The 16,934-nt window shown below is 46.0% G+C and overlaps 1 protein-coding gene across 1 annotated transcript; it reads left to right on the top strand.

Moving 5' to 3' along the window:
• The first annotated feature begins 10,598 nt into the window (after window positions 1–10,598).
• LOC123130815 (oligopeptide transporter 4-like) lies at window positions 10,599–15,187 on the top strand. Its single transcript, XM_044550621.1, has 6 exons — window positions 10,599–11,111; window positions 11,237–11,334; window positions 13,273–13,851; window positions 13,935–14,187; window positions 14,275–14,457; window positions 14,564–15,187. The coding sequence occupies exons 1-6, from the start codon at window positions 10,599–10,601 to the stop codon at window positions 15,185–15,187; spliced, it is 2,250 nt and encodes a 749-aa protein (XP_044406556.1).
• The last annotated feature ends 1,747 nt before the right edge of the window (window positions 15,188–16,934 follow it).

Here is a 16,934-nt window from a genome sequence, read left to right as displayed (position 1 = left end):
AGTATGTCATCCACATACAATATGAGAAATGCTACAGAGCTCCCACTCACTTTCTTGTAAATGCAGGCTTCTCCATAAGTCTGCGTAAACCCAAACGCTTTGATCATCTCATCAAAACGAATGTTCCAACTCCGAGATGCTTGCACCTACCCATAGATCGAGCGCTGGAGCTTGCACACCTTGTCAGCATTCTTAGGATCGACAAAACCTTCCGGTTGCATCATATACAATTCTTCCTTAAGGAAACCATTAAGGAATGCCGTTTTGACGTCCATTTGCCATATCTCATAATCATAGAATGCGGCAATTGCTAACATGATTCAGACGGACTTCAGCTTCGCTACGGGTGAGAAAGTCTCATCGTAGTCAACCCCTTGAACTTGTCGATAACCCTTAACGACAAGCCGAGCTTTATAGATGGTTACATTACCATCCGCGTCTGTCTTCTTCTTAAAGATCCATTTATTTTCTATGGCTCGCCGATCATCGGGCAAGTCAGTCAAAGTCCATACTTCATTTTCATACATGGATCCTATCTCGGATTTCATGGCTTCCAGCCATTTGTCGGAATGTGGGCCCGTCATCGCTTCTTCATAGTTCGAAGGTTCACCGTTGTCTAACAACATGATTTCCAAGACAGGGTTGCCGTACCACTCTGGTGCGGAACGTGTCCTTGTGGACCTACGAAGTTTAGTAGCAACTTGATCTGAAGTTTCATGATCACCATCATTAACTTCCTCTCTAGTCGATGCAGGCACCTCAGGAACATTTTCCTGAGTTGCGCCACTTTCCAGTTCAAGAGGTAATACTTCATCAAGTTCTACTTTCCTCCCACTTACTTCTTTCGAGAGAAACTCTTTCTCTAGAAAGGATCCATTCTTGGCAACAAAGATCTTGCCTTCGGATCTGAGGTAGAAGGTATACCCAATAGTTTCTTTAGGGTATCCTATGAAGATGCATTTTTCCGATTTGGGTTCGAGCTTTTCAGGTTGAAGTTTCTTGACATAAGCATCGCATCCCCAAAAATTTTAGAAACGACAACTTAGGTTTCTTCCCAAACCATGATTCATATGGTGCCGTCTCAACGGATTTCGACGGAGCCCTATTTAAAGTGAATGCGGCAGTATCTAAAGCATAGCCCCAAAATGACAGCGGTAGATCGGTAAGAGACATCATAGATCACACCATATCCAATAGAGTGCAATTACGATGTTCGTACACACCATTACACTGAGGTGTTCCAGGCGGCGTGAGTTGTGAAACTATTCCACATTTCCTTAAGTGTGTGCCAAATTCGTGACTCAAGTATTCTCCCCACGATCTGATTGCAAGAACTTGATTTTTCTGTCACGTTGATTCTCAACCTCACTCTGAAATTCATTGAACTTTTCAAAGGTCTCAGACTTGTGTTTCATTAAGTAGACATACCCATATCTACTCAAGTCATCAGTGAGGGTGAGAACATAACGACCCATGAGCCTCAACACTCATTGGACCGCAAACATCAGTATGCATGATTTCCAATAAGTTGGTTGCTCGCTCCATTGTTCCTGAGAACGGAGTCTTGGTCATTTTACCCATGAGGCATGGTTCGCACGTGTCAAATGATTCGTAATCAAGAGACTCCAAAAGTCCATCTGCATGGAGCTTCTTCATGCGTTTGACACCTATGTGACCAAGGCGGCAGTGCCACAAGTATGTGGGACTATCATTATCAACCTTATATCTTTTGGTATTCACACTATGAATATGTGTAACATTACGCTCGAGATTCATTAAGAATAAACCATTCACCAGCGGGGCATGACCATAAAACATATCTCTCATATAAATAGAACAACCATTATTCTCGGATTTAAATGAGTAGCCATCTCGAATTAAACGAGATCCTGATACAATGTTCATGCTCAAAGCTGGCACTAAATAACAATTATTGAGGTTTAAAACTAACCCCGTAGGTAAATGTAGAGGCAGCGTGCCGACGGCGATCACATCGACCTTGGAACCATTCCCGACGCGCATCGTCACCTCGTCCTTCGCCATTCTCCGCTTATTCTGCAGCTCCTGCTTTGAGTTACAAATGTGAGAAACCGCACCGGTATCAAATACCCAGGAGCTACTACGAGTACTAGTAAGGTACACATCAATTACATGTATATCACATATACCTTTAGTGTTGCCGGCCTTCTTGTCCGCTAAGTATTTGGGGCAGTTCTGCTTCCAGTGACCACTTCCCTTGCAATAAAAACACTCAGTCTCGGGCTTGGGTCCATTCTTTGGCTTCTTCCTGGCAGCTTGCTTACCGGGCGCGGCAACCCCCTTGCCATCCTTCTTGAAGTTCTTCTTACCCTTGCCTTTCTTAAACTTAGTGGTTTTATTCACCATCAACACTTGATGTTCCTTTTTGATCTCCACCTCCGCTGATTTCAGCATTGAATATACCTCAGGAATGGTCTTTTCCATCCCCTGCATATTGAAGTTCATCACAAAGCTCTTGTAGCTTGGTGGAAGCGACTGAAGGATTCTGTCAATGACCGCGTCATCCGGGAGATTAACTCCCAGCTGAGTCAAGCAGTTGTGCAACCTAGACATTTTGAGTATGTGCTCACTGACAGAACTATTTTCCCCCATCTTACAACTGAAGAATTTGTCAGAGACTTCATATCTCTCGACCTAGGCATGAGCTTGGAAAACCATTTTCAGCTCTTCGAACATCTCATATGCTCTGTGTTGCTCAAAACGCTTTTGGAGCCCCGGTTCTAAGCTGCAAAACATGCTGCACTGAACGAGGGAGTAATCATCAGCACGTGACTGCCAAGCGTTCATAACGTCTTGGTTCTCTGGGATGGGTGCGTCACCTAGTGGTGCTTCTAGGACATAATCTTTCTTGGCAGCTATGAGGATGATCCTCAGGTTCCGGACCCAGTCCGTATAGTTGCTGCCATCATCTTTCATCTTGGTTTTCTCTAGGAATGCATTGAAGTTGAGGACAACATGGGCCATTTGATCTACAAGACATATTGTAAAGATTTTAGACTAAGTTCATGATAATTAAGTTCATCTAATCAAATTATTCAATGAACTCCCACTCAGATGGACATCCCTCTAGTCATCTAAGTGAAACATGATCCGAGTCAACTAGGCCGTGTCCGATCATCACGTGAGACGGACTAGTCAACATCGGTGAACATCTTCATGTTGATCGTATCTTCTATACGACTCATGCTCGACCTTTCGGTCTTCCGTGTTTCGAGGCCATGTCTGTACATGCTAGGCTCGTCAAGTCAAACTAAGTGTATTGCTTGTGTAAATTTGGCTTACACCCGCTGTATTCAAATGTTAGAATCTATCACACCCGATCATCACGTGGTGCTTTGAAACAATGAACCTTCGCAACAGTGCACAGTTAGGGGGAACACTTTCTTGAAATTATTACGAGGATCATCTTATTTAAGCTACCGTCGTTCTAAGCAAATAAGATGTAAAACATGATAAACATCACATGCAATCAAATAGTGACATGATATGGCCAATATCATTTGCTCCTTTTGATCTCCATCTCCGGGGCTCTATGATCATCGTTGTCACCGGCATGACACCATGATTTCCATCATCATGATCTCCATCATCGTGTCTTCTTGAAGTTGTCTCGTCATCTATTACTTCTACTACTATGGCTAATGCTTTAGCAATAAAGTAAAGTAATTACATGACGTTTATGTTGACACGCAGGTCATAAATAAATTAAGACAACTCCTATGGCTCCTGCCGGTTGTCATACTCATCGACATGCATGTCGTGATTTCTATTACAAGAACATGATCAATCTCATACATCACATATATCATTCATCACATCCTTTTGGCCATATCACATCACATGGCACATGCTGCAAAAACAAGTTAGACGTCCTCTAATTGTTGTTGCAAGTTTTTACGTGGCTGCTATAGGTTTCTAGCAAGAACGTTTCTTACCTACGCCAAAACCACAACGTGATATGGAAATTTCTATTTACCCTTCATAAGGACCCTTTTCATCGAATCCGATCCGACTAAAGTGGGAGAGACAGACACCCGCTAGCCACCTTATGCAACTAGTGCATGTCAGTCGGTGGAACTAGTCTCACGTAAGCGTACATGTAAGGTCGGTCCGGGCCGCTTCATCCCACGATGCCGCCGAATCAAGATAAGACTAGTAACGGCAAGTAAATTGACAATATCGATGCCCACAACTGCTTTGTGTTCTACTCGTGCATAGAAACTACGCATAGACCTAGCTCATGATGCCACTGTTGGGGAACGTAGCAGAATTTTAAAATTTTCTATGCATCGCCAAGATCAATCTATGGTGTCATCTAGCAATGAGGGAGAGGGGAGTGCATCTACATACCCTTGTAGATCGCGAGCGGAAGCGTTCAAGAGAACGGGGTTGATGGAGTCGTACTCGTTGTGATCCAAATCACCGATGACCTAGCGCCGAACGGACGACACCTCCGTGTTCAACACACGTACGGTTGGGAAGACGTCTCATCCTTCTTGATCCAGCAAGGGGGAAGGAGAGGTTGATGGAGATCCAGCAGCACGACAGCGTGGTGGTAGAAGCAACGGCGATCTCGGCAGGGCTTCGCCAAGCTCAGCGAGAGGGAGAGGTGTCACGGGAGGGAGAGGGAGGCGCCAGGGGCTAGGGTGCGGCTGCCCTCCCTCCCCCCCACTATATATAGGACCCCTAGGGGGGCGCCGGCCCTAGGAGATGGGATCTCCAAGGGGGGCGGCGGCCAAGGGGGGTGGCTTGCCCCCAAGCCAAGTGGGGCGCCCCCCACCCCTAGGGTTTCCAACCCTAGGCGCAGGGGAGGCCCAAGGGGGGCGCACCAGCCCACTAGGGGCTGGTTCCCCTCCCACTTCAGCCCATGGGGCCCTCCGGGATAGGTGGCCCCACCCGGTGGACCCCCGGGACCCTTTCGGTGGTCCCGGTACAATACTGATTACCCCTGAAACTTTCCCGATGGCCGAAACTTGACTTCCTATATATAAATCTTCACCTCCGGACCATTCTGGAACTCCTCGTGACATACGGGATCTCATCCGGGACTCCGAACAACTTTTGGGTTACCGTATGCTAATATCTCAACAACCCTAGTGTTACCGAACCTTAAGTGTGTAGACCCTACGGGTTCGGGAGACACGCAAACATGACCGAGACTACTCTCTGGTCAATAACCAACAGCGGGATCTGGATACCCATGTTGGCTCCCACATGATCCTCGATGATCTCATCGGATGAACCATGATGTCGAGGATTCAATAAATCCCGTATACAATTCCCTTTGTCAATCGGTACGTTACTTGCCCGAGACTCGATCATCGATATCCCAATACCTCGTTCAATCTCATTACTGGCAAGTCACTTTACTTGTACCGTAATGCATGATCCCGTGACCAACCACTTGGTCATAATGAGCTCATTATGATGATGCATTACTGAGTGGGCCCAGAGATACCTCTCCGTCATACGGAGTGACAAATCCCAGTCTCGATTCGTGCCAACCCAACAGACACTTTCGGAGATACCCGTAGTGCACCTTTATAGTCACTCAGTTACGTTGTGACGTTTGGCACACCCAAAGCACTCCTACGGTATCCGGGAGTTGCACAATCTCATGGTCTAAGGAAATGATACTTGACATTCGGAAAAGCTCTAGCAAACAAACTACACGATCTTTGAGCTATGCTTAGGATTGGGTCTTGTCCATCACATCATTCTCCTAATGATGTGATCCCGTTATCAATGACATCTAATGTCCATAGTCAGGAAACCATGACTATCTTTTGATCAACGAGCTAGTCAACTAGAGGATCACTAGGGACGTGTTGTGGTCTATGTATTCACACATGTATTACGATTTCCGGATAACACAACTATAGCATGAACACTAGACAATTATCATGAACAAGGAAATATAATAATAACCATTTTATTATTGCCTCTAGGGCATATTTCCAACAGACATGCGATAGGAAAATATCATGGCAAAAAGGCATGTCATGCTAGTGCTAAACACATAGAACAAAACTCCCTTACTGATCTTTAACCAAAGAGGCAGGGAAATTGATGTGGCACCCATGCAAACATGGAAAGTTATGTTAACAGTTTCAGACTTAGAAGAAAAACAGAGCATGGCATAAACAGATTCATGATGGCAACTTTACAAGCTCAATTCACTCAGCACAATGAATTTCATGGCATCGCAAGGTAACCAACACTAAGTAGACATATTTAATAGGCTAAACATGGAAAGATCAAATTCATAGGGTACATGCATCACTAGCAAAACACTTGGAAATATTGATTATCATGTTAACAATCTGCCAGGAATAATATTTAGCAAAAGTAGAGGAAGCAAATGACATGCTAGGGCACTCCATAATTGCAACTAGAGGAATGTGAATGGATAGATCAATACCACAACTAGAAAACGCGCTTACTGAACTATCTAGAAAATGTGCATGGATCTCATGGTAGCAACAAGTTTACATGGCATCAAAATGTAACAGGAAAAGGACTTGGCAAAACACCGTGTCTGAAGTCAACAACATCACGGAGCCTACTTTGCATGCTTGTGCTAGTCACCGCATAGATCATAAAAATACAAGAGTTGAACCCTTGTAAATTTGGCATGATGAAGCTCAAAACACATGTAGACATCATGCTCATAGGATGAACACACAAAATGCAACAAAAAAGGACAAATCATCAAGTTCTGTTGACAGACAGAAGTTAACATCATATAGCCTTTTTGCAACAAGGATAAAGTCATCAATACGGACATTAACATGCATGCAAATGGCACTAACATGAAGAGCATCACGATATGAACATTTCGACATATCATATGCATGAATCGGAGCTACGAGCATGGATTTATGGCATGATGAACAAGGCATAAAAATTAGAGGGAAGGAGAGGATGTGGTGGCCAGAGGTGCTCGCCGGAGAGGGGACCGGCTGAAGTTGGATCTGGCGACCGGAGCGGCCGGAGCTGGCGCGGGCGGCGCGGAGGGAGGCGCGAGCACTTCGGGCGGCGGCGGAGCGGGACGCCGGCGAGGAGCGGCGTGCGGTGGCAGGGCGGTGCGGAACAGCACCGGTGAGGCGTGGTGGTCGGTCGGCGGCGGAGGCGGCCGGGCGCTGATGTGGGAGGCGTGGGTTCGTCCCGGCAGCGGCGGCGCGGGTGTCCGGCGCGGACGGACACGTCCGGCAGCGGAGTGGGAAGATTGCTAGGGTTTTGGATGCGGGAATTTCGGGGAGGGGCACATATTTATAGGTAGAGGGAGCTATGAGAGTCCAAATGAGGTGCGGTTTTCGCCCACACGATCGTGATCCAACGATGGAGAGTATGGAGGGGGTTTAGATGGTTGTTGGGCTGTTTTGAAGGGGTGTTGGGCTGAAACACAAAAGAGGCTTTTACGGTTACCCGGTTAACCGTTGGGGCATCAAATGACCTCCAAATGGAATGAAATTTGACAGACGGTGTGCCGGTGATGTACCGAGGCCACTCGACAAATCTCGACCCATTCCGAGAAGGTTTGTCTCCTGCTCACGAAGCAAGATTAGAGGGGTGCACGAGTGCATGTGGGAGTGTCGAATTGCGAAACGGACAACGGTGAAAATGACTCGATGCATGAGACGGACACGGATGCAAATGGGATGCACATGATGACATGAGATGAAATGCATGACATGACCAAAATGCAAAACCAAAACAAAAACCCAACCATGAAGGAGATATCATATCGCATAGCCAAAAATGGCAAGAGTTTGGAGTTACAATTATGGAAAATTACATTCGGGGTGTTACACCCTATTCACATAAACTTTAGCTGCAATTTCAAACAGGATGTTAATACGAGCGACTAATCTAAAATGCTTGCTGGATCTATGCATTTGACTTTAGGGATGAGAGGGAACGCCAAACTTAAGATACGATATCCACGGTACCCAAGGCAAAGCCGTTAATCATTTCGTAAGCATCCTCTTTAAGCAAACCCTAAAATTTACGAAAGAGGAAACAAGCCAGCCATTGAGCCCATGGCGGTATGGGTTTCATGCTAAATAAGGCGCGGTCAATTTCTTTTGGAAGGAATGGAAGGGGAAGCGTGTCATTTCCGTGGGGTCCCGAATATTGGGGCCAAGGCCAGTAAGACGATGCTCCCTCGATCCCGACAACTTGATGTGAAAAATAGTAAACATGTCTCTTGATCTCACCCTACCCCAAGAGGAGCCACTGCCCCAACATGACGTGCAAGAGGCCACACATACGATGTCTCACATTCGTAAAGGCGTGGAAATACACCGTGTTGCCATCACCATGTGTGATCCACTTTTGCCTACCCCTCTGAGGCCAGTACTCCTGTTCGACTCTAAGAAGTTGTTGAACTTGAGCTTCATGCCCATATCTCCTAACTCATTTCACCTTGAAAAAGAGCTGGTTGTCAAATCATGAATCCATGGTAGCCAGCTCCGCCACAAGAGGTTTACTATTACACTTGTCATTTGGTACTCTCTCATGAAATAAAAGGTTACTCAATAAGTTCGAGATCCCAATCATTTTTCTTAGCATTGGATCTCGATCCATCCAAAAGCCTACGCCACTTTAATCCTAACCCTAATTCCCATCGCCTCTAACCCATGCGCCTCTACCACTCACTCCAACCCATTTTTCTTGTGCCACTTATCACTTCGTCTGTGGAAATATCATCGCCTTCCATTCTCTTGTCGACCCACCCCTCCTTCCCGGCCGATTCTCTTTCTTGCCCATGACCGAGGGTGCTACAATGCTATTTCGACCGACCTGACCAAACTATGACCACTCTTGCTCTTCTCATTTCTCCAGCAAGCATCCCCTTAGCTCTGAGATGTACAAGTTCATCTCGGCATTGGTGCTTCCACTTGTAATCCTAAGCCATGTATCGTGAATTCCCTCTATCTCAGGTCCAATCTCTGCTCAACTTCACTCGCGCCTTTGCTCCATGTTTTACCCTTTTGCCTCAGTGTCGTGCAGTTGATACCTCGTTGTTGGTTTATAAGATAGATAACCGTTCATGCCGAGCGGTGTGTAGATGGTACCTTCAACGCATATAGATCTCATATCACAAAGTTTGACTAAGGTTCGCAACAATCGCGATTGCCCTGTAAATGTTTTCAAAAAGAGAGAAAGTGCATATTTCAACCCCCAACTTTTGCCCTGGTCTAATTTACAACTCTCAACTCCAATACTGTCTACATTACAACCCCGAACTCTTAAAACCGGTTAGGATTTAACCCTCCCCTCCCTGTTGGCTGGTTTTGACCAATTGACCATCTAGTCAGCAAGCTACGCCACCTTAGGAAAACATTCAAAATTTCCAGAAAAAATGAAAAATAAAAATGTAAAATCATTTTTTAGAAAATTTCAAATTTCTTGGTAATCAACAAAATTGGGGTTGTTTTCTAAAAATTCTGAAGAAGTTCAAAATTCTAAAAAAATCTGGAAAATTGGGAAAAAAAAGTCCGCGGATGTTTTCTAAAAACTCTGAATAAAAAGTTCAAAATTCTGAAAAATCCACAAAATTAAAAAGTTCAAAAACTTTTTCTGGTGCTTAGCAATGTTTTCTTGATTCTACATATATTTTTAAATTTTATTTTATTCTGATTTTAAGTTTTTTGCTTTTCCATTTTTTCTAGGAAAATACTATTCTTTTATTTTACAGTTTTTTTTTGTTTTTTCTGGAAAATTTGTTTTTATTTGCTGACGTAGCTTGCACGCTGGACATGTTGATTGGATGGTCAACTGGGTTAAATCTGGTCAACGGGGAGGGGAGGATTGAATCCTGGTCGATTTTAAGAGTCCGAGGTTCTAACGCGGATGGGTTGATAGTTGGGGGTTGTAAATTAGATTAGGGCAAGAGTTAGGGTTGAAATATGATTTGTGCACCTGGGTGATTTGCCCCTCTACATGAACATTTAGGTCAAAAAAATATGGGGAAATTTCAATTTTTTGGGGGATTTTGAAATATCAAACCTAGGTACCCAATCTACTTTTGTGTGAAATTTCGTGAAAAAATATTAGGAACCGTATCCGTGGGAAAATAATAATACTTCCTATGTATAGAAATAGTTGTTTGGTGGATAGTAGGTCGGACTTCGTTTTCTTCGTCACGGATACATTTCCTCGTATTTTTTCATGAAACTTCACATGACAGTAGATTGGGCACCCCGGTTTGATATCCCAAGATTCCAGATTTTAAAAAAAATCCTGGTATTTTTTGAATTTAATATTTAGGGGTAGAGCACCCGGGTGCTGACGTGTATTTCCCATTGAAATATGCACTTCTCTCTTTCACAAAATGAATCTGAGTCCATCTATGGCAAAAATAATAATTTAATCCGAGTCTTTTGTTAGGAGAAGCCTGACAACACTAATGTGGTAAGCAAACGTTACGCCCAAAGAATGTGGACACAATAGTAGCTGCTCCCCCTGAAACCCCAGCACCCCTATAAATGGCCGGGCCATCAGACCTCCCATACCACCACCCCCTCCGGTATAGACGTACAGCGGACATAGCAATGGGCGAAACAGAGGCGGACGAGCGCGGCCTCGCCACCGCCCCCGGCAAACTGGAGGAGGAGGAGAATTCCCCGATCGAGGAGGTGCGGCTAACGGTCCCCACTGTCGACGACCCGACGCTGCCGGTGTGGACGTTCCGGATGTGGAGCATCGGGCTCTTCTCCTGCTCGCTGCTGAGCTTCCTCAACCAGTTCTTCTCCTACCGGACGGAGCCGCTCGTCATCACCTCGCTGACGGTGCAAGTGGCGTCGCTGCCCATGGGCCACTTCCTGGCGCGCGTGCTGCCACGCCGCAAGTTCCGGGCGCCGGCGCTGCTCGGCGGTGGGGAGTGGAGCCTCAACCCGGGGCCCTTCAATATGAAGGAGCACGTGCTCATCTCCATCTTCGCCAATGCCGGCTACGCCTTCGGCAACGGCAACGCCTACGCCGTCATGATCGTCGACATCATCCGCGCCTTCTACGGCCGCTCCATCTCCTACATCGCCGCCTGGCTCCTCATCATCACCACCCAGGTACGTACTCTAGTTCATAGTTTCATACTATATGCGTTGGTGTTCTTTCTGATGGCCACCGAGCCCAGTTTTCATGCTACTCTTTCTTAATTCTGCTCTGTGGCATCGAAATCAAATCGATCTAGGTGCTTGGGTACGGGTGGGCCGGGCTGATGCGCAAGTACGTGGTGGAGCCGGCCCACATGTGGTGGCCGAGCACGCTCGTCCAGGTCTCGCTCTTCCGGTGAGCACCTCTGACGATCACTATACCCACTCTACTCAAGTTCGTTTGGTCGCCTTCTTGCATAGTATTACATTCTTTTTACTGTACGCGCATCGTTGATGGCTTGAGTTGGTTGGATTTTTGTTGGTTTTGCCACTAGATTTTGCATTTTGGAGACGGGCGAACAAAGAACTGCCCCATTAAATTTATACGAGTATCCGTCTCTCAACGATCCGCTGTGGTTCGTTCATTAGTCATTACTGGTTTGTCCTCGAGTAGACAAACTTACTGAAACACGCATAGCTTCAAATAGCTGTACTAAGTACATATACTACAACTTGCCTTCTCCCCAGTTTGTCGACGAAGTCGATGGAGAAAGGTACTGCCCCAAGGTAAAGTGACAAGAACCACATAACATAACCAAAAGCTGGGCCGAGCTAATGTTTTTTTAGTGTCAAGTGCGTTAACCATCTTTCCCGAGAAGAACAGGTCACTGTTTTTTTCTACTAGAAACAAGTTGTGCACATAGTATTATCAGTAGCCGTCACTCTGAACCAAGGTGCTAAAATTGGCTCCAATCGGCAGGCTGTCATTAATTAAAGATACAAAAGGCAACAACGAAAAATAGCTCCATAATCTGTGGAGCATAAGTATTGGATCTAGCTAGACTCTGACATTCAGGAAATAGGCTTTCGCCCCAATTTACAGATAAAGCATCACACCAAAGTTCAATGTACTGGTGCAACAGTAGAAACATGCCCAAGATATACATACAGAAAAACCACCTAGCTGCGGAAAGGTAGGGCTAAGAGGGGGTGGTGAGATGACAACCTACCCCCCGAAGACCAATCTTGGCATCGAACATACTCAAGTTCCCGCCGCTTAGAGAGTGGTCAAAACACCTTTATAAAGACATTTAATTTTAATATAATCGTTTCTTGTCACATAGGAACTCGCTCGATAAGCAACTTGTTGCGAGTCATCAGAAGGGTCCATGCCATCGCGGCAAACCCAACCCATATATAGGACTTGACAAATCTGATAAGATATGATGGACTATACATGAAGGGAGATGAAATGATGATTGAGGGCACTTAATTTGTGTGGTTTGATCGGGAATAATTGTAAAATTCTGAAAGGACTCTCAATGAACTAAAGGATTGGAGTGATTATGTTTTTTTCCCTGCAAAAGGAGCAACCATTTCAGTTAATTTTTAACTATTAGTCCCTTTGTTCCATACTGTGGTGCATATTTCGTTTTCTGAAAATCAAGCATGTTTATATTTGACCAAGCTTAAAGAAAACATATCAACATTCACGATAGAAAATCACTATTATTAGATTCATCATGAAGTGTACTTCTATATTTCATTCATTTAGTATTTTAGATGTCGATAGTTTATCCTATAAATTTGGTTAAACATAAAAACGTTTGATGTTTAGAAACCAAAAAATGCAGTACATTATGAAACAGAGGGAGTATATTTCAGTCGACATGGTGATAGCTGTCTGATCCATATTACTTATCCTCTTACATTTTCACGGATCCTAATGTTTTAATCGCATGGTTTTTACCGGTGCCTTAGAAATAGTTAATTATCGATCAACTGAAAATATCAAAATCGATCTTGAATATTCACGACTTTGTATTGTAAGTGTTGAGATATACTTCCTCCGCCACTTAATATAGGAATGTTTTTGACACTACACTAGCGTCAAAAACACTCTTATATTATGAGACAGGGGAAGTATAAGACTTGAAGGGCAAGAGTAAGAGCGGGCCAAAAGAGGGCTGAGTGTGGGGCCAGGCCCCTACTTAAAATGATAACCAGGTGATCAAATAATTAGTAACCAGACAGATTCAGGATGTTGTAAGTGGTAGCCATATCGAATACATTATCATGAAATCATGCCTCAGCATGTAGCACGACACTAACAACACCTGCATTGCTGTACCAGGGCACTGCACGAGAAGGAAGAGTTCGCCAAGGGCTCGCGCCAAATCTCACGCTTCAAGTTCTTTCTGGTGGTGCTCATCTGCAGCTTCTCGTATTACGCCCTGCCAGGCTTCATCTTCCAGAGCCTGACGTCCATCGCATGGGTGTGCTGGGCGTTCCCCAAGTCGGTGACCGCGCAGCAGCTCGGCTCCGGCCTCAAAGGCCTGGGCCTCGGAGCCTTCACCCTCGACTGGGAGACCGTCGCCTCCTACCTCGGCAGCCCGCTCATCACGCCCTTCTTCGCCATCGCCAACATCTTCGTCGGCTACGTCTTCTTCGTCTGGGTGCTGGTGCCCACGGCGTACTGGGGCACCAACCTGTACCACGCCAAGACGTTCCCCATCTTCTCCACGCAGCTCTTCATGTCCAACGGGACGGACTACGACATCGACGCCATTGTGAACAAGCAGTTCGAGCTCGACATTGACGCTTACGGGAAGCTCGGCATGGTGAACATCAGCACCTTCTTTGCGCTCTCTTACGGGCTCAGCTTCGCCACCATCGCCGCCACCATCTCGCACGTCGGCCTCTTCTACGGGAAGTAAGGGCTCTCATCTCTGCACGTCGGCCTACTGTGATCACGTCTGGTATCCGAACTGAAATGGGACATGGACCGATGTGCAGGGAGATCTACCAGCGGTTCAGAGTTTCGCGGCGGGAGGATCCTGACGTCCACACGAAGCTGATGAGGACGTACGAGGACATACCGGCGTGGTGGTTCTACTCGCTGACGGTACTGTCGATGGCAGTGGCCCTCATCCTCTGCACCGTCCTCATCGACCAGGTTCAGCTCCCATGGTGGGGCCTCGTCTTCGCCTGTGGCATGTCCTTCGTCTTCACCCTCCCCATAAGCATTATCACGGCAACCACGAACCAGGCAAGTGAATTTAAGAATCTGCAGTGTAATCTCCTGCAATTTTGCAAGAAAACTGACAAAGGGCATTTATAAATTGACGGACGGCAGTCGCCTGGTCTGAATGTCATCGCGGAGTACGCCATGGGGCTGATAAGGCCCGGCTACCCCATCGCCAATGTCTGCTTCAAGGTGTATGGTTACATGAGCATGTCACAGGCCGTCGCCTTCCTCTCGGACTTCAAGCTTGGCCACTACATGAAGATACCCCCCAGATCAATGTTCGTTGTTCAGGTAAATTAAAAGAACCCCTCAATCTGATCATCTTCCAAAGCAGAGGAGTAACATGTGTGTAAAGATAAAACTTACGTACTGACCTTCACGCTCTGTTCACGCTCAGTTCGTCGGTACAATTGTGGCCGGCACAATCAACCTCAGCGTGGCATGGTGGCTGCTCGGCTCCGTGGAGAACATCTGCCATATCGAAAAGCTCTCGGCGAATAGCCCATGGACGTGCCCCAACGACCGGGTCTTCTTCGACGCGTCGGTCATCTGGGGCCTCGTTGGTCCACGGCGCATTTTCGGGCCGCTTGGCAACTACGCAGCCATCAACTACTTCTTCCTCATCGGCGCCGCGTCTCCGTTCGTCGTCTACATCTTCCACAGGATATTCCCCGACAAGAAATGGATACTGCTGATCAACCTGCCGGTGCTCATCAACGCGACGGCCAGCATGCCGCCGGCGACGGCCGTGAACTACAACTCGTGGCTGCTCGTCGGGACCATCTTCAACTTCTTTGTGTTCCGGTACCGGAAGAGGTGGTGGCAGCGGTACAACTACATCTTCTCCGCCGCGATGGACGCAGGGGTCGCCTTCATGGCGGTGCTGCTCTACTTCGCGCTCACCATGCAGAACCGGAACATTGTTTGGTGGGGCACGGCCGGCGAGCACTGCCCTCTGGCCATATGCCCCACCGCTAAAGGGGTCGACCTGGGTCCGGAAAGTGTGTGCCCTGTGTTCTAAGCTAAATGTCTCTTCTCCCATACCTCAAGATTGGTCATGAACTCATAATCCTTTGCAATTGTGTTCGTGACATACTGTCACACTCCTAGCAATTCTGATTTGTGGTGAAAGAAATTTTAATGAATCAAATATCGCATCAAAATTATTCAACCGGAAATAGTTCATGCCCGCATCATACAGTAAGATACACATTTCGTAAAGAACGACCAAACTAAAATAGAGCTGACATTTTTTTCCTTTTCATTTTTTTGCGAAAAGAACTGGACATGATTTGACAAAAAGAAGGCAATTTTCTTTTTTGCGGGTAAAAAAAAGATAATTTAGGCGGACTGATCCATAAAGAGCCTACTTCACGCACTACATAAAATGTCCGGTTTTTGTACGACGCTGAATACACACCATTGATTGTGTATTTGTTGCATCCTCACGATGCATCTATGTATTTATATCCATACCTAATAATAAAAGACGGCACATTTCTCGAATTCTTTGGTGTGTTCACCCCAATTCTTTGGTGTGTTCACCCCAATTCTTCGTCCGTCTACGATACGCGAGGTCGTATCAATTCGGTATTCAATCCACAGTCCAAAAATTAAGTGAAAACCAGTTCAGCTGGGCCCCGCCCATAGTGTGCAGCAGCCCAACAAAGCCGGCCCAGTAGTACAATTATAGAAAAGGAGGCAAAAATATTTGCCAGAGCAGATACTCGAATTCGCAACATACGAGGCTATTTCTTCCACTGCGACCAACTGAACTAACTACCATTTGTGCTCAATTTGAAGATCCGCACAACTTATACGTGTGCCAAACTGGCATACACCAGCTCGTTGGTGTATAAAGAAGAGATGGTTCATATATATTTAGTCCCACCTCACTCGCTTTCATATAATTCGACCAATTTATATACATATGTGAGTTGAACTCGGTAAGCCAACTCAAGAACCAATAAGAAATGCCTTTGAGGAGGAGAGACCCGAGATTCGTGATTCATATGTGGAATGAAGAGAAGAGGCCAAGAACAAACATTTCTTAAAAAGAAGAAAATAATTAACAGGATTAGGAATTAATGGATTCGTTAGACATGCAAATGAAGAAATTAATGAAAAGAGAGCCCAATTAATGCGGTGCTCATGCCAGTACACGATGCAGCTCTGATGATGGTGCGGGCTTGACAGAGAAAGCGAGTAGCAGTGGAAACGCAAGCCGCACGACGCCATGCTCACAAACAAATAATGATCAAAGATCTTCATGCCACAGCGCCCTCCCCTCCCCGCTGCCACGCCTCCAACTATCTGAGCTCATCCTCCGCATAAGCTCACGCGATCTTGGGATGTGGGATTTTGGGGGCGAAGGAGGACCAACTTTTAGGGAGGCGGTCGAGCGTTCGAGCGGTAAACGAAGTGGGATGCATGTCTACGTTCAGAGAGAGGTGTTATGTATTTTCTGTAGTTTCGATTAGGGGCAGTAATATCTTTTCCATATTCAGACTAGGTGCTGCTCCTCGAGATGTTCACACCCACAAATGTCATGCTGCACAACAAGGGCATGGACCTCAAGTAGAGTACTAAGATCCTAATCTTCAGACGGCCCATCAACCACTGCCCTTATATATCAAGCGGAGTGAACGAGTCCAATGACAGTCATTTAATGGTTAGTTGTTTCTCTTCACAATGTCTCAGGCTGTCACGACAACTGATATTGGCATTTTCAGTTCGGCTTCTTGAGAACGGTTGCTTTTGTTGCATGG

Source organism: Triticum aestivum, chromosome 6A (genome assembly GCF_018294505.1).
Source record: "Triticum aestivum cultivar Chinese Spring chromosome 6A, IWGSC CS RefSeq v2.1, whole genome shotgun sequence".
NCBI classification, from domain to species: Eukaryota; Viridiplantae; Streptophyta; class Magnoliopsida; order Poales; family Poaceae; genus Triticum; species Triticum aestivum.
This window is presented reverse-complemented; position numbering and strand designations above follow the sequence as displayed.

Bases quoted from the DNA above. Each gene is read 5' to 3' on its own strand.
- LOC123130815 (XM_044550621.1), top strand. From the start codon at position 10,599: ATGGGCGAAACAGAGGCGGACGAGCGCGGCCTCGCCACCGCCCCCGGC. The intron at 11,335-13,272 runs GTGAGCACCTCT...TTGCTGTACCAG, and splicing joins GTCCAGGTCTCGCTCTTCCG to GGCACTGCACGAGAAGGAAG. The intron at 14,458-14,563 runs GTAAATTAAAAG...GTTCACGCTCAG, and splicing joins GATCAATGTTCGTTGTTCAG to TTCGTCGGTACAATTGTGGC.